The following is a 20,545-nucleotide window of genomic DNA, read 5'->3' on the forward strand; positions in this document are numbered from 1 at the left end:
GGGGGAGTATGCATGAGGAGGCCCAATGCCCATCTGCTACCCTACTACTGAACCTATAAATATATGCACATAAGTCTATTGCCCCCATAATCATAAATATATTTACATATGTACATGTCTGTATTTAGGCTTCTCTGTATGCACTTTGCCTCCTACTCCTTTCCTCTATTTCCTTTCGCTTTCCTCCCGTCCCATTACCATGTTCAGCCTTCATTCTGGTTTCAGTAATTCCTCTCAGTTACCTTGCCCTTGGTCACTCCCTACCAGTCCTCCCTCCCCCCCTCCTCTGAGTGTTTAATTCTTGAAACAAGTCTTCATTCTCAGAATTCTATGTGCGCTTATGCTTTCCAGATAAGGGTGGGGTTCTGATGGTTTGCCTTCCTGTGCTCATCTTCGATGACACTAAAGGACATGCTACTTTGACAGCCTCTCTTTGAGGACCTCCTGCCACTTCACACACCACGCTTTCTGCTGAGCCTTGACTTCTGTGTGTTTGGTGATTTTAATTTGATCGTACTTTTGCCTCAGTTGCATCTGTGGGAATCCCAAGTCTCTTCCTCTGAGACAGTTCGCCTTTGCTCCGGCTTGCACTTGGGGGCACGTCTTGGTGTTGCCATGACGGAAGCCCCACAAGGCACATCTTTAGAAACTTTTTAGCTCATAGTTGTTGGCATCCGGGATGCCGCCAGCCCTAGAGGAAGATGGTCTCTCTCTGTTGGCCCTGGGGAAGGTCGTCCCCTTTCAACATTTGCGGCCTGATGTCCCTTGTAGGTCACCATGTGACCTGGTGTCTATCTTCTCCGGGTCCAGGAGGGTCACACAGCACAGGGATGCCGGGCCTGAAGGACACACTCAGCTCCCAGCTCTCCTTATTACTGAGTCCTGTGCTATCTTGTCCTAGGCTTATTACTAAGTACTGGGTCCTGGGCTACCTCCTAGCTTGTTTATCTCACAACTCTCAGAAAGAGACAGTCTCAGCACACAGTCTAATCCGGCCGATGGCATCCTGCCTCAGGATCATGTCAGAGGTCCGGGTTTCCAGCATCTTGGATAATGACATCCGATGGCGCCATGCAGGATAATGGCACAGCACCGAGACCCGGCTGAGCCAAGTGGACGCGTGTCTGAGGGACCACAGTTTGGGCAGTGCTAATTTGGGACCACTGGAGTTCTGTGACTCTTGGTCCTCCATGCCCCACGTCCACCCTCATAGAGGACACTCTGCCTCCCTGCACAGACCGAGAGCACCCTAGGAAGCGCTGTGGTGGCCCTTGGGGTTACCCGCTATGCTGTTAGCACCATGTCAGCAGTGGGAACTCCCCAGAGATGCACATCTCAGAAAACTCCAGAGGGCAGTCTGGCCCGTCCTACAGGGTGGCCGTGAGTGTCCCATCAAGCAGGGTTTAGTTGGAGCAGCCCTTCCTGGGAGAAGCCTGGGGCGATTGGAGACCCAGGCCCGGCCCACAGGACCACTCTGCAGGCCAGGGAGGGACTCTTGTCACAGGTTCCCCGCTGCAAGGGATCAGACCCCAGCCTCCCTCCAGGGCAGCTGCTCAGCATCCCATTCACTGGTCTCCTCGCCTTCCCTGAGTCACTTCCCTGCTCCCCAGATCCTGTCTCAGGCACGCTCTGGTTCTGGGGATACTCACATGGAGACTCCTCAGGACTGGGGAAACCAGAGATAGATGGCTGCCTGTCAGCAGCTCTCCGTCGTCCCCACTCGAGGCCAGCCCCCTCCTCCAACCTCTGGTCCCCTATCCCTTGGCAGTGCGAAGGAGGGGCGAGGCTGGGGTTCGTGACCTTGGGTGGTTGGGCCCGCTGGCTTTGAGACTGGGGTGTAATGCATGGTCCGTCAGGACATAGGGCGCGCTCCATAAACCACCTATTGTCACACCTTGCAAAGCTGGGCTATTATTGGTGAGCTCTAGTTAACGCGAGGAGGACAGAGGGATGAGTGGACCAAGGGAAGGGGCAGTCCCCAACACCTCAGCCCAGTGGGACCCTGCGGGCCGGGTTACGGGGACAGGGTGCAGCAGCCAGCGTAACGAGTGCTGGACATATGTGTGCGCTCGCGCGTGCGTGCGTATGTGCCCGCGCGTGCGTGTGCATGTGTGTGCGCGCAGGGCGAGCGGAGGCTCCTGCAGGGCAATGACCCGGGGCTCCGCAGAGCCTGGCCAGGATTTGGGTCTCGCTCGGGCTGTGGGCGTGGTTGGTGGCGGCGGTCCCCAGGGCTGGGGCTGCGGGCGGTGGGGGTCGCCATGGGTGATGGTGGGAGGGATGAGGCGGGGAGGGGAGGGGCCCCACGGCAGGGGACCTGCGCGAGCCCCGGCTCCGGCTCCCTCCCTCTCTGCGTCTTTGTGCGTTCGCGTCCTTTCGCGGGGAGCGTTCTTCCGAGGACCCGCCGGAGGCTCGCGGCCAGTGGGCGAAGCCCCCCGCGCGCAGGGGTAGGGGCGGCGGGCGGGGCTGGGCAGGGCGGGGTCGTGGGTAGCGCGGGGCGGGGGCGGCGGGCAGGCGGCAGTGAGACCCCGCGCCCTGCCCTGCGCTCGGGGTTTGGGTCTGCGGCTACGCGCCCCCCAAAGACCAGGCCGCGCCGGGTTCTGGTAGGCAGGGAGGCCTAGGGGCACTGGCGCGCGCAGTCGCCGAACCCCCAGGCAGATACCCCGAGGGATGTGAGTGGGGCCAGAGCCCGCGCTCTGGCCCATCCGCGGTGAGCGCTGGTACCCGGGCGGGCCGGGGGGCTCCCGGCCTCCAGCCCCGGGGGGAGGGGTTGGTGCGGCGTGGCGCGCCCGCCCCCGTCGCAGGTAGATCCGTGCCTCCCTGCTGGATGAGCCCCCCGCCCCCGGGCCCGAGGCCGGATGGGGGCGCCGCCGGTGGGGTGCGTTCTCTGGGAGCAGGCTGCCGCGGTGGCCTCCTGGGGCCAGTGGGGGTGGGCTTAGGGCTCGGGGATAGGGGCACGGCCTGTCAGGGCGGGGAACCTGCGGGGGGTGGTCTGCCGGCCTCCTAACGCCGCGTCTCCTCCCCCGCCCGCAGGCCTGCGCCCCCAAGAACCCCGGCCCGGCGCCCCTCCCCTAGGCCCGTCCGAGCACGCCGCTCGCCGCCATGAAGGGCCTGTGCTTGGCGCTCCTGGCTGCTCTGCTGTGCTCGGCGCCCGGTGAGTGTGGCGCCCGGTCGCGATGGCCAGGGGGTGGCGGTGGGTCCGCCCCATCCCCCTTCCTACAGGTCCCAGCTCTAACCCTGCCCCGCCCCCTCTCCCCACGCGCTCCTTCCTGGCACCCTTTCCCCGCGCGCGGTCTCAGCATCTGGGCCCACTCCCCTGGCTAGGCCGCTGTAAAGAGGTTGGGGCAGAGATGGGAGCGTTCCCAGGGCCCCAGCAGGGTCCCAGCCTGTGCTGGCCCCTCCTGGGCACCTGTGTGGCCAGTCCCTCCTGGCCTGGCGGGCGGGTGGATTCCGGTCTAGCCCCAGAGAGCCTCTAGTGCAGGCAGACCCCGTGGGTGGGGCCGGCCAGCCGCGGTCCCTCTGCTCAGGTCTCCCCTGCCCGCCCAGCTTGTGGCCTGTGGTGTCAGGACTGCACGCTGACCACCAACTCCAGCCACTGCACCCCGAAGCAGTGCCAGCCCACAGACACTGTCTGCGCCAGCGTCCGCATCACCGACCCCAGCAGCAGTGAGTGGGGGCAAGCTGCCCTGGGCCGCTGAGCCAGGACTGGTTGGGCGGGAGGTGGGGGGGCTCCTGGGCTGGGCGGGATGGCAGTTGTGGAGGCCTCTTGGGTGTGGAGGCTGGCTGGGGGCCTGGGGTGGTGGTGATGGGATCGGCCCAGGGTCCAGCCCCGTCCTCTCACAGGCAGGAAGGACCACTCCGTGAACAAGATGTGTGCCCTGTCCTGTGACTTTGTGAAGCGGCACTTCTTCTCGGACTATCTCATGGGCTTCATCAACACGGGGGTCCTCAAGGTGGACGTGGACTGCTGTGAGAAGGACTTGTGCAACCAGGCCTCAGGCGTGGGGGGCAGCCCCTGGGCTCTGGCCGGGGGCCTGCTCCTCAGCTTGGGGCCCGCCCTCCTCTGGGCTGGGCCCTGAGGTTCCCCTCCCTCCCGCAGGGCTTGTGAGCGTGCCCCCCTGAGCCTGTCTCTGCCCCTCCCCAGCCTGGCCCTGTAGGGGCCAAGGCAGCCAGCCTCACCCCACCTTCTGCGGCTCTGGCCCCTCCCCCCTAAGAAGCCCCCTCCACCAGCCGAGGGCCCAGCAGCAGGACAGGCCGGGGGAGAGGGCTGAACTCGCTAGGGGTGGCAGCAGACCAGCAGTCTGGACTGGATCCGGGTCTGAGGCAGGGCGAGGGCAGGCTAACCTGGGCGGGATGCAGGTGGTGGAGGGCTGAGAGTTTGGGCAGGGGCCAGGGGTCCGGTGGTGTACAGCCAGCCATAGTCTTAGCCTGGTCCGGTTTGGGGGCACCTAGGGTGAGGGGGGTTGAAGTCAGCAAGATTTTTTGGGAGCGATCTGGAAGGGGGAGGCATTACAACTATATGAGCTTATTGGATACCCTGACAGGCTCAGACGTACACTAGAACACACACAATGTATACACCCCCCAGCACAGTGTACATAAACACCCAGCAGAGTGTACATATACACAGCGCACACACTCAGCACAAACAGTGCACACACAGTGCATACACAGTGTACTCACATATACACCCCAGGGAATACACATCCCCAGCATAGTGTCCATACACACAGTGCACACACACAGTCCACACACACAGCACAGTGTGCCAGTGACACGGTGTATACACACCCAGGGTATACACATCCCCAGCACAGTGTCCATATACACACACAATAGGTACACACAGCACAGTGTACCAGCGTACACACAGTGCATACACACATACAGCACTGCCAATACACAAGATACACCATAAGTGCATCCCTCCCAGGGCATTCACACCCCCAGCACAGTGTATACACACACAAACACACACACCACTGCCAGTTCACAGTGTATACCAGCCCCAGTGCACACCCACAGTACATACACACACAGCACTGCCAGTACACAGTATATACCATACAGTGAATCTCCCCAGGGCATTCACACCCCTAGCACAGTGTACACACACACACAGCACTGCCAGTTCACAGTGTATACCAGCTCCAGTGCACGCACACAGTGCATACACCCCCCAGGGCATACAGAAGCCCAGCACCATGTACACACACATACCTGGTGCACACACAGAGCACTGCCAGTCCATAGTGCACACATGCACTGTGTACATACCAGGTGTACACACCCGACACACATGCCAAGCACTGTCAGTCCCTCGGTGTACTCTAAACTACCAGCACTCCTGTGCCCACATCCAGCTCACAGGCTCCTGTCCCCAGTGGTCCCAGGCACACAGGTGCACCACCTGGTACCCACACCCCCTCTGATGTCACAGCACCCTCAAAGAGCGGCCCTCAGCCTGGGGATGGGACTCAGAGTCAGCAGGTGCTGCTCCTTCTAGGGCCCTGGAGCGGCCCTGGGTGACCAGGTGACCTCTAAGCCCACACTCAGCCACTTCAGCAGACCCCACCTGCAGTTGGGTGGATCTCGGGGAGGGAGAGGAGGTGGGGTGCGGTGGGTGGGAACAGCTGTTGCTTCTCTGGCCATTCCTGCTGCCCGGACAGCTCTCCTCCACCCTGTATCCTGACCATGGGTGGGCACCATGACCCCGAAACTGGCAGGTGCCCCGGGGCCTGACTGGGCTGTGTAGCTCAGGCTGGGGTCACTCTTGGTCTCGGGGTCACACTCCCTCCTGACCCCTTGGAGCGCTGGCCTTGCCTTGTGGTCCTCTGTGGAGTCCCGACAGCCATCGGGTGAGTGACCCCGGGGTGGGGAGGGGCTCTAGTGTCTTCTCCTGAGTCCAGTGTCCCCTTCCTGCTGGTGGGGATACTGAGGGACCTTTCCTTAAAGGGTCATCTCCTGCTCAGTGTCTGCCTGCTCTACAGTTCTGCAATGTACACATCCCTCTCCTCAGTAAAGTGTGCTCCCCTATGCTGTGTCCTATGCTTTTGGGGGTTAGGGGGTAGGCACTGCTGGTGGCGTGACCTGAAGGCTGCCACTTCCACAGGGAGGGAGGGGGCTGTGGCCATGTGAAGAAGCTGAACATTTTGGAAGCGGGAGCAGGTGGAGACCCCCAAGCCCCGGAAATCCCCAAGGGCAGGTGGGTGGTCAGCGATGTGCACGAGGACTCTGGTCTGGTTCATTGATTACTGGGGGAACCCTTTACAGACAGACAAAAGGGTACTTATCTCTGTGCTCGGGTCTGACACAATTGGAATGGGAAGACTCCCAGACCCCAATTCTGGGGCAGCCTGGGGGGAGGGGCCAGAACTGCAGTCCTGTCTCTGTCTTCGCTAAACTGTGCTCCCTCCTGACCCATCCCTGCTAAGGGTCCCGCCACCCCTGCCTAGCGCCCACCAGGACCTCTCCGGGGCTGGCCAGGGGACCTCTGTTCCTCCCAGCACCCTCATCAGCGGGTGCAGCTTGCCTGCATTTCCTGACTTACCTCCACCACAGCTTCCAGTCATGTAGCCCCCCCAAAGAGGCTCCCAAACCCAAACCCAATGCCTCTGAGCCAATAGGACCCGATAGACTAGAGCAAAACCAATCTAACGAGGGTTCCCAAGATGAAATATTGGCAGGGGCAGGAGTGGGGCTCGGCGGGGCTCACCTCGCCTTTCTTCTGAGGACTGGCTGATGGGTTTGAGCCCAGCCCACTGTGTCCCCAGGCCCTAGAGAGAATGTTTACTGGCAATGAACTCTGTGGAACCACTTCCGACCCCCACCCCAATCAGAGGTAGGTGCTTCAGAAGAGCACAGCTCACATTCCCACAAGCTCCTGCCTCAGCGGCAGGCCCCAGCCGCTCCGCGAAGCGCCCCCTCTGGCGGGCAGGGGTCAAACCTGGCTCTGCCTCCGAGGTAGGACTTACCTGGGAGGAGGCCCAGCCTCTGCCCTCTGCCCGCTCACTGCTCTGTGTATTGGAGAGGGAGCCCACGTGTGCACATATTTCCTGGCACTCTGTGTCTTTGTTTACAGTGTCTCCAGGGATGCAGATGGATGTTCTAAATTCTGATGTTTGCACGTGTTTGATTGTCCTCTTTGCGGCCTCTGGCTCGCCTATCTTGGGTAATCTCTGGTTTCTTCTAAGCAGTCTGACTAGTCTGGTCACCGTTTGCAGATACTCAATCCGTTTTGGTTTTAGTTGAGATGCAGTAGGAAGTAGCGGTTTCTTCTCTGCCCCAGAGTCTTCTTCCTGCCTCTGATTAAAAACCACCCTTCTAGCGATTTAAACACCAGGGTTATCACATAACACGTCACCTCCTTGGAGGCTCACTGTCCGGCTTTACCAGGTCAGTACCATGCTGTTTGGAGCATGACATCTTTGCTATAGATTCAGTAACAAGTGCTGAATGCGGTTTTATCCATGTCAATTACACACACACACCCATAATGCACACAGCACAATGAGAAACTAACCACGTGAGGGGAGAATGTAACTGATTTCACTAGTCTGCACTCTAAAAAGGACTGGACACCGGTCACAATGTATTCCTGCTTGTTACAATGGGCCCTTGCTGGTCACAACACACCCCTGCTCACTATCAAGTATCCCTGCAGCTTACAAGGCATCATCCTGTTCGTTACAATGTGTCCCTGCTTGTTACAATGTATCCCTGCCCGGTGCAATGCTGCCCCACTGGGTTTTGCCATCAATGTAACCAGCTCCAGAGTAGCTCTCTTGGGGTCTTACTGCAACTTCACTGGCTGCACCTGAAGTTGGCGAGGGTGGAGTTCTCCCACTCACAGACAGTGCATGCCATTGTTTATTGGTCTGGTCCCCGGGGCTGCCCCAGCACAGTGTGCCAGTGCCTGTGCGCGGGTCTGTGTCTTTCTGGATACTTAGAGCTGTTGTGGGATGTACATGGAGCGCCCGGTGCCCTTCTGTAAGTGGGAGAGGTCCTTTCTGGCGTGGCAAATCTTTGCGTGTCCGTGACTTTCTTTCCACGGGCGTCCCTCCCCCATGGAAGCAGCGCAGCAGGGTGCATGTTGCCTCAGGCGGGTGGAGAGATGGCTCCCTGCATCCTTCAAATCCTGGATTTTGTGATTTCAAAGCCTCAACACCATTATGTCCCCTCCAGGCTCAGAGCAAGCGTGGGTAGAGAATGCGTTGCAGGAAGAAGCCCCGATATTTCAAGGGAAGCAGGAAGAGAACCTTGCATGGCTCTCAGGGCCCAGGCTTGGGGCTGGTGTGGGACAGGGCACTATTTGTCCCTGGTCCGTGAGTCCCCATGATCTGGGTGCCCAGTCCTTGGCAACCCGCTAATCACCACCACCCCAGGATGAGAGGGAGAGAAGGGTGCCACGAGGGGCAGGTGAGGGTGGGAGACTACCCAGGCTCTTGGGCACAGTGCCTGAGGTGACACCTGGCTGTGGATGCTCCAGGCCACAGCCAGCCTTCTGACCACACACCAGTGTGTCCCCAAAACAAGAGGCCCACTGGCCGCCTCCAGCCAGAAACAGGGGTCTACATGGTGAAGGCAGTCTGGGTGCCCGGAGGTAACTGGTGCGGGTGGGGGAGGTGCACTGGGGACAGACCACATCAGTTACACACGCTAGGCTAGTTTTCCTGGCCAGCCAGGCCTGGGCTGATGCAGGTCACTTCTCTGGGGCCCCCAGAGCTCATGGATTCAGGTCTCAGAGGCCACTGGGTGGGTTTTAGGACGGGGCTCATCAAAGGGCATTGCTGGAGGGACCCTGGAGGACCCCCAGAGCCTGCTTCAGGGACATTCTGGGTGGGCACTGCCCACTGGAGTTCACTGTGCTGCTGCTGCCTCTTCTGGGGCACAGTCCTGGCACAGTCCCACACCGCTCTGGTGACAGAGCCATACAGCTGTGCCCAGCGCCCGGGCCACTTCTGACTTCCACAGTGGGGATGTGTGTTTCACACGCAGGGAGCGATTCCAAACCAGTCACCATCACACGGCAGCCAGGGTCAAGGAATGCCCCTTGCTCTCAGCGCCATCAGGGGCTGCCACGTGTGTGGGGAGTCAGCGACCCAGTGAGCATGCTCAGAACAACACACTCACTGCCCGGCCCCTGTACCATCCTCAGCTGTGGCTGCTTAAGCCCGATGTCTCGGGCACTGTGCCAATCTGTCTCATTGAGGGCCTTGCTCTCTGCCGCTGCCCCTCTCCACGAGCTAGACTCTCCTGGTCACATGCCCAAAGTACGTGATGGGAAGTCTTGTACCCTCGCCTCGAAGGAGCGCCCTGCCCATACTTCCTCCAGGACAGATTTGCTGGTTCCCTTGGCCGTCTGGGTACTTTCCACGTCCTCCGCGACCAGGCCGTCCTTCAAGTGTCAGCTCCTCGGTCTTCCTTCTTCCCCGTCCTGCTCTCACGGGACACAAGCTGGTCGGCCGTGACTTGGCTCCTCGGCCTCCAGGCCACGGTCCTCAGAGCGGCACTCTTGCCCCAGCACACTTCAAGGAGAACCTTGCAGCAGGGTTCCCAAATGCAGTGCATCCTTTGATGTCATCATTGTGGCTGCCCGGGTGTGCACTGTGGAGCCGGGTACAGCGGCCCACCTGTGCGGAACTCTGCTGTCGGTCGTGGTGGACTCTGTCTTTGGTCTCCATCAGGGAGCGCCCCGGGTCCTCACTGCTTTCCCCGGAAAGTTGGTGTCCTGTGCTGTCAGTGGGGAGCCTCCTCCCCTCTCGCTGCACCGTCCTTCACAGCGGCTGGCTCCGCAGACCACGCGTTCAGCGTGAGCGTGAGTCCAGACGGCAAAAGGATGCAGCCCTAGCACAAAGCATTCCCGCTGGCCTGGTGGGAATGGCTACCTGTCAGGTCTGTGTGGAACAGAGAAGGGTTGAGCGTGGAGATTCCAGTAAAGACTATGGCACGTGCCGGGGACTGCCAGAAGAACAAACAGGGCCGTCCTGGCAGAAGTCCAGCCGCCATGCCGTAGAGATCAGCTCTGGACTGCCGCACGCTGGACATGTTAGCAGGAGAGGTCAGTCTCTGGAAAGGGACATCCTGCCCGGTAAAGCGGAGGGTCGGCTAAGAGAAGACGGCGCCCCTGAACGGGATGCGTGGACTCAGCGGCTGTGGGGACAACAATGACGAGGCTCAACCCGAGCAGGGCCGCAGCACGCCAGTCTGCCAGGCCGAGGGTTGCCATGGGCGGAGCCGACCCAGCAGCCGGCGTGTGCTGTGTAGGTTCCACAGGAACCTCAAGGTCGTCTGTAGCTTGCTGTGACCCACACAGCTGCATGTCTGCACTGCCGGGCACGGCACGAGGGGACTTCTCTGATGTTCACGCTTGAGCCAACGCCATCCCGCCTTTCCAGGCCGCTCCCCAATCGGCCAATGTCCCGTGGCAGCTGTTTGTGAAAGAACTGCAACCAGACTTTGCATGTGTGTGCTTGCGTGTGTGGTCAGTGTGTATGGTGTATGTGTGTGTATAGTGTATGTGTGTGTATGGGGTGTGTGTATGTATAGTGTGTATGCATGGTGTGTGTATGGTATGTGTGTATTGTGTGTATGTGTGTCTAGAGTGTGTGTGGGGTGTGTGTGTGTGCTGTGTGTGTATGGTATATGTATGGGGTGTGTATGTATAGTGTATGCATAATGTGTATGGTATGTGTGTATTGTGTGTGTATGTGTGTGTTTATGGTGTGTGGTGTGTGTGGTGTGTGTGTGTGGTGTGTGTATGGTGTGTGTGGTGTGCGTGTGATCTTGATGACACTGGCTGACCATTTCTGCATTCGGCTGGGTCACCTTCTTTGGAATGGGCACAACATGGGTCTCTCCCAGTAGGTGGGGTCAGTTATCTGCCGTATTTCTTGTCATGGGCCAGTGAGCATGTCCAGTGCTGTGATCCCTTGCTGAAGCCTCACAATCGGGATGGGGCTGATCCCAGGAGCCGCCTCTGCCACCCACGTCTTCGGAGCTGCTTGGACTTCTTCCTCCAGGATCCTTGGCTCTTGATCACGAGCCATCTCCCCACAGCGGAGCACCGTCCGGCTCTTCCCAGTGCCATCACCATCCTCCTCCCACCCCCCTGGGTGCCTCTGTGCTGCTCAACACTTTGTTCACAGACAGCTCTGCGATCATGGATTTTCCGTCTGTGCTTGCAGCTTGAGATGTGCAGCCGAAGACTTCTGCTTACCTGGTGTCTAGCCCCAGGTTTCGGCCCAGTCTATGGGAATGCCGTACTTTGTCTCTCGAGCTGCCTCTGACGTCTTCCGTTCGTTCTGTTTGTTTGTTTTAGTGTCACGGTTCTTCCATCCACCTCAGCGGCTGGCATTGCATGGACACGGGCTCTTCCGGCTCCCAGTCTGGTATTTCCTTTCCTCTAAGGAGCTTTTCCTTCACGTGTGCCTTCGTCAATGCCATTCCACAACCTGTCTTGCCTTCTGTCATTAGCACTGATCCAAAATAAAATAAAATATTGAGATGCGTTCTAAATTCAGGTGTGTGATACTCAGGGTCACATTTGCGTCCTGTGGACTCAGGTTAAGTTTCCTCAGCTTTATCTTGGACTTACATGGGAGCAACTTTTGATGCCCAACTTCCAGAAGCCCACCCTTAACCCTCTGTGGGGTTTTCCAGACCACAGAACTTGCACGGAAGCTCACTCTCTCCTCCCTTTTAAGCGCCACTGTCTCAGGATCCACCTTGGGCTTTTAGCTGCAGGGTCCAAGGTTCAAAGCTGGCAGCCGCTCCACAGGAGAAAGACAGAAGCAAGGTGAGACTGTCTTCTCCCAGAGAGGTTCTCAGCCCCAGAAGGCCAAGGAAGCAGCTCCACGCCATGGCACAGGTTCTCTGGGTGTTGGAGTGCCCCGGTGGCAGTGGGCTGGCATCTTGCTATTGGTAGTGCTGGCATATTCGTGGCTTCTGCTGCTTTGGCTGACCCCCTCCACCCTGCCCCACCTCAGGATCATGGAATCGGGCCAGTGACCCGGGCCATCTGTGCAGATGGGAAGGACTTTTTTGTCACAGGAAACTGAAGTTTGCTGTTGAATTTGAAAACCAGGCTTCATCCTGCTTAGATTCTCTGTTCATATTTAATGGGTTTTCATGAGACCGGGCTGAGGAGCCCAGCAGAACATCCTCTCATCAGCTGTTGAGAGACCACGGCTCTTCCCTCACGGAGCTGGGAGTCCGCACAGACAAGTGCAGCCAACTAACCTCACGGGCTCTGTGCAGAGAGGCCAGGCAGTCCAGGCCATCCCTGTGAAGGTGACAGCCTAGGCAGGCAGGTCTGTCCTTCAGAGCCCTAGTGATGGCAGAAGTGCTCCCTGTCGAGGTCCTTCACAGCCTGGCTCTTGTCCCGAGGACAGACTCAGTGGTCAGCCTGCTGTCTCCTCCTCTGCACAGGCAGGTCCTAGTGCACAGGGCACTGTGCTGGACACCGTGGACCTGGGGCCACGTGCCGAGGGACAGCCTTGACTTGAAGCCTCTGCTCCCCACACATGGGGGCTTGTCTGTGGGGGGTTGGCAGGAGCCTTTGCTGTGGGTGTACTTTCCAAAGGCCACACTCATTTATGCTTCTGTCCATTCCATTTTCAAAGAGGTCATGTCCTCAGAGGGCTTCAATGTCCCCTCTCCCAAGTACTCTCTCCTCCTGGGGTGGTTGTCAGAATAAGCCGCCATCCCCCCTTCAGTTATGGGAATGGGCATAACAGCCTTGGCCCTGGTGCCACCTGCCTGCCAGCTAGCATGCTGAGGCTCACCTCGAGTGGCCCCCCAGCCCTCTTGGGCTCACCCTCTGTTGGACGGCCTGTGCACCCCCATGACAGAGCGGGGGCCCCAGGCACAATGCAGCTCAGGCCTGAGTCATCGCCCTGCCCAGACAAAGCTTTTGTTCACACAGGCTGATCTTGGAAGCAGATCACCAGGTGCCCTGTTGGCTTCCGAGTGGGCTGTTGGTCACACAGTCAGAGTTGCCACTCACTAGCTGCTCCATGGGAGGAAGAGGAGGACTGTCCACTCCCTGAAAGAGCGACAGGCTCAGACGCCCCCAGGGGCAGTTCTCTGCTCTCCTGTAGGGTCGCTGTGAGTCAGGGGTCCACTCCACTTTGACTGAGTCCCTCAGTCCTCACAGTAGGGGGCAGCCTCCATCGAGGGGGAGGGATGGCTGAGAGGGGCACCCTGCAGAGCCCCAGTGCTGTGACCACCCAGTCCGCTGGCCCTGGAGTGGGCTGTGACTCCCGGAGGCCCTGGAGGACAGGTTCCAGCTACTCCATCAGTTTGGGGCTGTGAGCTCTGCAGTAGCAGGCAGCCCCATTGCTCTCCCAAGAAATGGCCTGTGGGTTTGAATTGCCCAAACTTAACCTGAGGCCCCACCAGGTCTCCTTCCACGGCCACAGCATCCCACAGAGACCCACCCACACAACACGCTGGCGCTTGCCATGCCTGGAGGTCCTTCAGTCCCTCTGGCCAACGGAGGACCATCTCTGTGTCAGCTTCCTTGCTGGTGGTCTGCAGGTTCTCCCCAGCGTGGGCCACGTGGCTTAGCAAGCCTTCCCAGAGTCAGCCCACAGCCTGGGGCATCGTTCGTTGGCCGGCCTCCCAGGACTTCGTAGGCTTTTCCGGCGGCTTTTTCAGAGGGACTCTTGTCCTGGGTGGGAGGCGAAGGGGGGGACTTCACATGCTACCCCAGGCCTTCCCGTCTTCAGAGGGCAGCGGATGAATGGGGGGCTCCACTTTGTGTGTGGCCGGAACTCTCAAGTGGTGCCACCCCTTGGCATTTCTGTTCCTTTTGCTCAGCTGGCCCCGTTCCTGGGCAGGGCAGCTCTTTCTCTGGGGTGGGGCAAACAGCCTCATCTTTCTCCCTTGGAGCTGCTGGGGGTCTCGAAGACTTGTAGTCAGCAGCCCACCAGCGTGGTGAAGACATCCCGTGAAGTCTTGCAGAGCCGGACACAGGCTGAGGTCAGACCCACCCGCCTCTCCTGGGCCGCCCAGGGTGGCCGCCCCGAACCGATCACTGAAGGCCATCCATTGAAGGCCAGCCAGGCCACCAAGGGCACGTGGTCCAGGAGAAGCCAGCTGTGGCCCCTGATTCTCATGGCGTGCACCACAACCACTCTGCTGCCCTTGCGGTAGGGGACGGGGCGGGACGCTGTCCAGGGGCAGGGATGCTGGCCTGGTCTCGCTGCAGGGGGTAGCAGAGGTCATATACGTCCTCCCAAAGGGACCTGGAGGGGCACTGGGGAAAGCCAAGGCGGCTGAGCAGGAGCCCCTCCCTGCGCATCGAGGTGGACACCAAGTAGGGGTGTGGGCAGCTCGGGGGCAGGCACTGATGGCCGAAGCCCCCAGCACAGGAGAGAAACGAAGCACACAAACTGCGGTTCCCAACCGGGCACCCCTGAGGCCCAGAGAGGAACTGTGGCCCCAGTCTCCCTGCCTGCGACCCCGAACCCATGCAGGTAGATCCCCCTCCTGCAGGTAGAAGGGTCCTGGGGGTTTTGAAGGCCCTGCCTTTGGTGGCCAGCCAGGGCACAGGGACCTTTGGCATCGCCCAGAGCTGGTGCGCATTCTTCAGCCCAGAACTGCCCTTGGAGGGGGTCCCTCAGAGGGCCAGAGCCCCTACTTCAGATGCAGGCTTGGGGAACCGCAGCTGCACACTTTGGCATTTTTGTATGATACAGGTCTCTATGATTCCGCAGCTGTGCTCCAAAATGAACAACCTTTTGAACAATTGTGAATTCCGAGCAGGTTCCGTGAGCAGAGCACGGTCTTTGTGGTCACCGGGGTCCTTCCGCGCAGGCCCCTCGGGCCCCTTGGTGGACAGCTCTCATGCTACCTGGCTCTGGGGCTCCTGTTGCCCCTCGCCCGTCATCCCACCCTCTGCCCACAGTCCTGGGCAAGTGCTGCCCGCTGCATGGCTACTGGGCACTTGTTCTAACACAGATGTGGGCCCAACTCCTGATTCTAAGGGCCATCTTCTAGGGGTCCCACCAGTCCCTAGCCACCAGTCACCTGATGGTCCTTAGATGATTGTAGGCCAACTTGAAGTGGCATGAAGTGGAGGGGTGGAATTCAACCTGCCAATCAGGCCACAGCCTGATGATGCATCCTTGAGAGCATGGCCTTGTCATAAGGAGGACCCTGGTACTGCCCTGTCTCTGCCCCCTCACCCTCCTGCTGGCGGGGGCTTTGCCACTGACCCCAAGAGTGGCCATGCCCCCCACCCATTCACCTTGACTCCGCCCAACTCTGCACTGCTGTCTGTGATCTTCCTGCAGTCTGTTCCATTGCATGCGGCTGCCTGAGTCTGCAGAGCGACTGATGGACCTGAGCTTGACTGGGCTGGAGATAGATAAACAGATAGATAGATAGATAGATATAGATCCTTATACATATGTAGATAGCTAGAGATCCTTATACATATACATAGATAGATGATAGATATAGATCCTTATATACATATAGATATACATAGATTGATAGATATACATATACATAGAGATAGATACATGATAGATGGATATAGATCCTTATACATACATACATACAGAGAGTTCTTTCTCACACACGTGAGTGTTGTGAGATGTTTCTCCAGTCAGCAGCGCCTCGCATAGGCACCATCTAGAGCTTCAGGTCGCAGGCTTCTGCAGGGATCATTGGTGGCCTCCTGTGTTCTGCTCTGTCCTGCAGGCCCACTACGAGTCAGAGCTTCCCCGATGGTGTGAGTCTGTTTCGTGTTAACAGGGTGTGTAGACTGGTGTTTCCATGGCTGCTTCCTGTCTCGGTTCAGCGAGGATGGCACGGTTGGTCTCGGACTCTGAATGGGTCATCAGGAGGGATGGGTCCCCGGACAAGGCCATCATATTTGGTCAAGCAGAGGGTGGTGACAAGGAGGAAGGCCCCAGTGAGATGGACAGACAGAACCACTGTGTGAGGATGGTGCCAGACCTGTGTCCGTGGGGTCGCTGTGGATCGGAACGGCCTCGATGTCCCCCCACGACCACCACACACCAGTCAGAGTGTCAGAGCCTGTCTGGCATACAGGGAGGTACCGAGAATCCCCATCAGCCCAGAGCCAGTGCCCACAAGAGGGAGGCCCCCTGCCCCCAATGCTGTCTTCATTCTGACAGCCGCCGCCCCTCCGTCCCGGTCTGCTGCATGAGCACACAGAGCACGCAGACCACACAGGAAGGTGAAGCGGTTTAGGGAGGAACAAGGGGCGACAGCTCAAGACAGTCTGAGGAGACGTTTGTGGGAGACCTGCTCCATCCGCCCCAGCCCCGACCATCTCCTGGCTTCTCTCTGTTCCTCAAACTCAGAGAGCAGTCCCAAGGTCTGAAGTCCCCCGGGACCCAGACTGCTGCTGTGATGGGGTGGGGGTCGAGGCTGCAGGGGTGGGACTAATGCGTAGATGGATCCTGGGCTCACATTTGGGTGTTCTTTTTTAAAAGAATTGTCCATGATTTTGTAGCAATCCTTTTTGATTTGCCCCAGGAGACCTTGACCTGTGGGAAGCCTTGGTCCTGTGGTCAGCTCTGCTCCTGACCCTGTGGTCAGTCCTGGCCCGGTGGTCAGCCCTGCTCTGCTCCTGTGGAGAACCCTGGTCTTGGACCTGGGCCAACCCTGGACCTGTGGTCAGTCTTGGACCCGTGGTCAGTGTGGTGTGTGCAGGATCTGATGAGGCTCTGGGAAGCATGAGGTGGGGATGAGGGGCTCCGCAGTTGGACAAAAGGGGAGTTTACAGGAGTGTGAAGGGCCCAGGGCCTCAGTGGAGGAGGGGTCAGAGGGAGGGGGCTGCTGGGAGGAAGCCATTGGGGAGTCCAGGGATTCCTCTGCGGGTACAGGAAATCTCTAGCTCCACACGAGGGCACCCCACGCACACCTGCACGCACACACCTGGTTCCTGTCTCCCTCACCAGAGGTGGCGTGGGCTCGATGGTCAGGCTGGCCATGCATGTGCGGTCAGGGTCAGCCCGCACTTCTGTTTGGATGGATGGCCCCGTGATAGATTTGGCTGCTGGCTGTCCCTGAGGCTCACAGCCTGGTGGAGACCCCCCCCCTGTGGACAGTGAATGGGGGAGATGGTGGCCTCCGCAGGGGCAGATTTCCCTGCCTCTCCAGACCGCCTCTAGGTCTGGGAGGTGGGTTCCAGGAGGAGAGCACCCTCTCCCACCTGTGAGGGCACCATGCCCTGAACTTCCCCACCCCGTTGCATGCCAGGTGTTTTTGGCTTTCTACTCCCATAATCAGTTAGGGTCTCAGAAACCCACAGGGGGTCACTCTGAGTCAGCACTGACTCGATGGCAGAGAACTCCCACTCCTCTGACCTGATGGTTGGGTAATCCTAGGGGCTCTGTCCAGATTGCCCATGCTGGCTCTGCCCTGGACAGAAGCCCCTGGGAGCCCTCCTGGCAGGTGAACTGAGGGAGGCCTTGTCCCCAGGCACTGTCTGCACAGAGAGCTCTGCTCCACCCCAGCTGTACGCCAAGGCCCGAGGGGGTGGTCAGGGCCAAGTCCTTCAGGACTACACAGCCTCCCGACAGGGCTGGTGGGCAAGCTGCAGGCTCCGTGTCCCCACACTGCCATCTGGCCCCACTCCCTGACCATGGCTCAGTCTCAATTCATGCTTTATTGGTACTGATGGAGGGAGGCTGGGGACCCTCGCCACCCCTGGGAGAGGAGGAGAAGGGGCGGCCACCTCTGGCAGGGGCAGGCCCCTCCCCGGGCAGGTGGGGAGAGGGTGTGGACTGTCTTTAGGTAGTTGAGCTGGGGGCCTAGGGGTTCTAAGGCAGATCTGGAGGGGTTCTTCTTCACATTGAGTCTGGGATGGGGTTTGGGGGATACTCATTCCAGGTCTTGGGGGTACTCAGTGCAGAGCCTGAGGAGGGGCCTGGGGGTGTGTCTAGGGCAGGTCTGGGCCAACCTGACTGAAAGTCTTGGGGAGGGTCCTCATAACAGGGCCTGGGGGTCCTGTGGCATGGTTTGGGGAACCAGGGGGGTCAGGGAGGGTCCTAGGACAGGGCTGGGGGTCAGGGAGGGTCTTAAGACAGGGCTGGGGGATCAGGGGGGTCAGGATGGGCCCTAGGGCAAGGCTGGGGGGGGGGTCAGAGGGGTTAGGGAGGGCCCTAGGGCAGGGCTTAGGGACCAGGGGTTAGGGAGGGCCCTAGGGCAGGGCCAGCAGGAGGCTGAGCCCCAGGCCGAGCAGCAGGCACAGGCTGCGGGGGGTGGAGGCCTGGTTGCACAGGTGCAGGGAGCAGCACTTGGCCTCGATGCTGAGCATCTGGTTGATGGGGATGTCACTCCAGCTGGGCGACGGGCTCATGTTGCACACGGACGTGCAGCCCTTGGTGATCTGGGTGGTGTCCACCAGCCCTGAGGGAGAGCGCGGTCACAAGAGGGCCCCTGAAGGGTCCAGGCCCGGGGGCTGGGCACCGGGGTGCAGGGCCCAGGGCCTGAGAAGTGCCCCATGGTGGTCAGGCAGGGACCCCAGGGGCTCACCGATTTTGCCTTCCACATGGTAGGTGAAGCAGGTGGTGTCCTGAGTGCCGCAGCGGCTCACCTTACAGGCGGAGTTGTTGCCGGCCTTGATGCACTGGTAGCATTCCAAGGGGCTGACTGGGGGAGGGGGGCTGTGTCACAGCAGGCTGGGTGCCCTCTGTCCCCCAACCGTACCCCCATCCTGAGCAAACCGCTCCCACCAGGGGCACCCCCATAGTCTTTCCTGAACCTGATGCCCACTGCACCCCTCAGCCTCACCAGAGTCTGCACACACCAGGGGGGCCCACAGGACCAGGGCCAGGACTACTGGACTCATGATGAGGACAGCTGGGCCTGAGAGGGTGGGGGACAGAGATAGAGCCCTCACCTGGGTCCCCTCCTCGTCCCTGGAGGGGGCTCTTCATCCTCAGGACACAAACCTCTGTGTCTGTCCTCCCGACCCTTGGGTCTTTGCTCCCTCCTTGGACTGCCCGGCCCCCACCCTCCAGGGTCTCTCCCTGGGCCCCTCCCCCACCATCTCAGACCTGAGCTGGCCATGGGAGCTGCTGCTGGGGCCGCTTCAGGATGGCTCTGGGGGCTCACGAGCTAGCAGCCCAGAATAGTGCAGGTTGAGTGACAGCCACTGGGACGGGCACCTGCGTTGCCACCTGGGTCCACCCACCTGGCCCTTCCACCTCCTTCCCTTCATGTGACAGACCCTGCCTCGCAGGTCAGATGGGACAGGTCCAGGGCAGAGAGGGAACAGTTTGTATATCGCATTCATGGTTCAACAGCGAAGTGGCCGGCAGGCCCCTGGCTCCCGCTCTGGGTGGTGAGCAACCCCCACCTGCCACAGGCCCTCTGGGGATGAGTCACCTCCTGGACAGAACCTTCCAGCTCCAGGACCTGGTCACTGCGTGTCCAGATGTTATCACCTGTTCCAGGGCTTGTTGATCTCTATGGCGGTGTCCACTGACTTTCAAACCATTCATTTGGGAACAAGTCACACGAAAGGAGAGGCATGGGGGCTTCTCTGTTAAGTGGGAATTGACGAACCACATCTCACAGCCATGTGACTGTCACCACGCATCTGCTGAGGGTTTCAGGGCCTCAGACAGGGCTCAGAGTTACTGCCCCTCCTCAAATGCTTGCAGAGACCGGTGGTGGACTCCAGGTGCCAAGCTGACTCCTCCCCTGCGCAGCCCGCAGCACGGGCATGGCAGATAGCCTGCTGGTGGTCCTGTGTTTCCTCTTCACTTCTGTTCTGGAACAATCCCACACTCACTAAACACTGCACACACAGCCCAGGAACTAGGATGTCCCTTTAAAACCCCACTGCATGGCAGCCAGTCCAGCCCCAGGCCTGGTGACCCCATCTTACTGAGCCACTCTGCTTCCTGACCCCTCAGCTGTCATCTTTCCGGGAGGAGGCCCTGCTGTTGGTGAAGGGCGGGGCTTCCACCTGCCACCTGCCGCAGCTGGGGAGACAACATGGGGCAAGGGCACAGCCATGTGGGGTCAGGACGAGGAGGCTCTGGCCTAGATGCCAGCAGACGCCACCACCTCACAGAGGCGACCCCCTGGTGCAGACATGCCTGGCCATCTGCCTCCAAGAGACAGCCTGCAGACACAAGGGCCAGCTCTGCTCTGTCCCACCGGGTCACCCAGGGTCAGAGGCAGCTCCGGGGCAACCACCACCATCACCTGTCCATGAACACGTTCTCCAGGGCTTTCTTACACAGCACGGGGGGCGGGGGGTAGAGGGGATCCTATTGCCAACCCCTGGGCCAGCACTTGGGCACAAACCAGTGTTGCCACCCGGAAAGCACGACACAGACACCAGCTGATGCCAATGACCACATTGGAGGGGCAAGGACAGAGGCGGGGACAGTGAGTCACACCGACTCCATGGTGAGCAAACCCACAGGGGGCGCGGAGGTCCGCGGTTGGCTCTGTGGCAGTGAGTGTGTGTCAGAGGGAAGGGCGGCGAGCCGGTGGATGTGCTGCCCCCTGGTGTTTGGGAGAAAGGTTGGATTGGAGTCCGAGCAGC

General features: G+C 59.7%; 1 protein-coding gene across 3 annotated transcripts; it reads left to right on the forward strand.

Annotated features, from left to right (window-relative positions):
- The first annotated feature begins 2,127 nt into the window (after window positions 1–2,127).
- On the forward strand, window positions 2,128–6,033 carry LY6H (lymphocyte antigen 6 family member H). 3 transcript variants are annotated; one of them, XM_075549198.1, is made up of 4 exons: window positions 2,128–2,208; window positions 3,031–3,151; window positions 3,544–3,663; window positions 3,841–6,033. In XM_075549198.1, exons 2-4 carry the CDS (start codon window positions 3,100–3,102, stop codon window positions 4,074–4,076), a joined length of 408 nt encoding a protein of 135 aa, XP_075405313.1. In that variant the 5' UTR covers window positions 2,128–2,208; window positions 3,031–3,099; the 3' UTR covers window positions 4,077–6,033. The 3 variants fall into 3 exon arrangements, with proteins under 3 accessions (XP_075405313.1, XP_075405312.1, XP_075405314.1); XM_075549197.1 differs by lacking the exon at window positions 2,128–2,208 and adding an exon at window positions 2,308–2,444; XM_075549199.1 differs by lacking the exon at window positions 2,128–2,208 and adding an exon at window positions 2,557–2,707.
- Window positions 6,034–20,545: the final 14,512 nt, after the last annotated feature.

The sequence above is a fragment of the Tenrec ecaudatus genome, chromosome 5 (genome assembly GCF_050624435.1).
Source record: "Tenrec ecaudatus isolate mTenEca1 chromosome 5, mTenEca1.hap1, whole genome shotgun sequence".
NCBI classification, from domain to species: Eukaryota; Metazoa; Chordata; class Mammalia; order Afrosoricida; family Tenrecidae; genus Tenrec; species Tenrec ecaudatus.

Coding starts and splice junctions, on each gene's coding strand:
- LY6H (XM_075549198.1), top strand. CDS start 3,100: ATGAAGGGCCTGTGCTTGGCGCTCCTGGCTGCTCTGCTGTGCTCGGCG. Junction 3,152..3,543: donor TCTGCTGTGCTCGGCGCCCG/GTGAGTGTGGCG, acceptor CTGCCCGCCCAG/CTTGTGGCCTGTGGTGTCAG. Junction 3,664..3,840: donor CATCACCGACCCCAGCAGCA/GTGAGTGGGGGC, acceptor GTCCTCTCACAG/GCAGGAAGGACCACTCCGTG.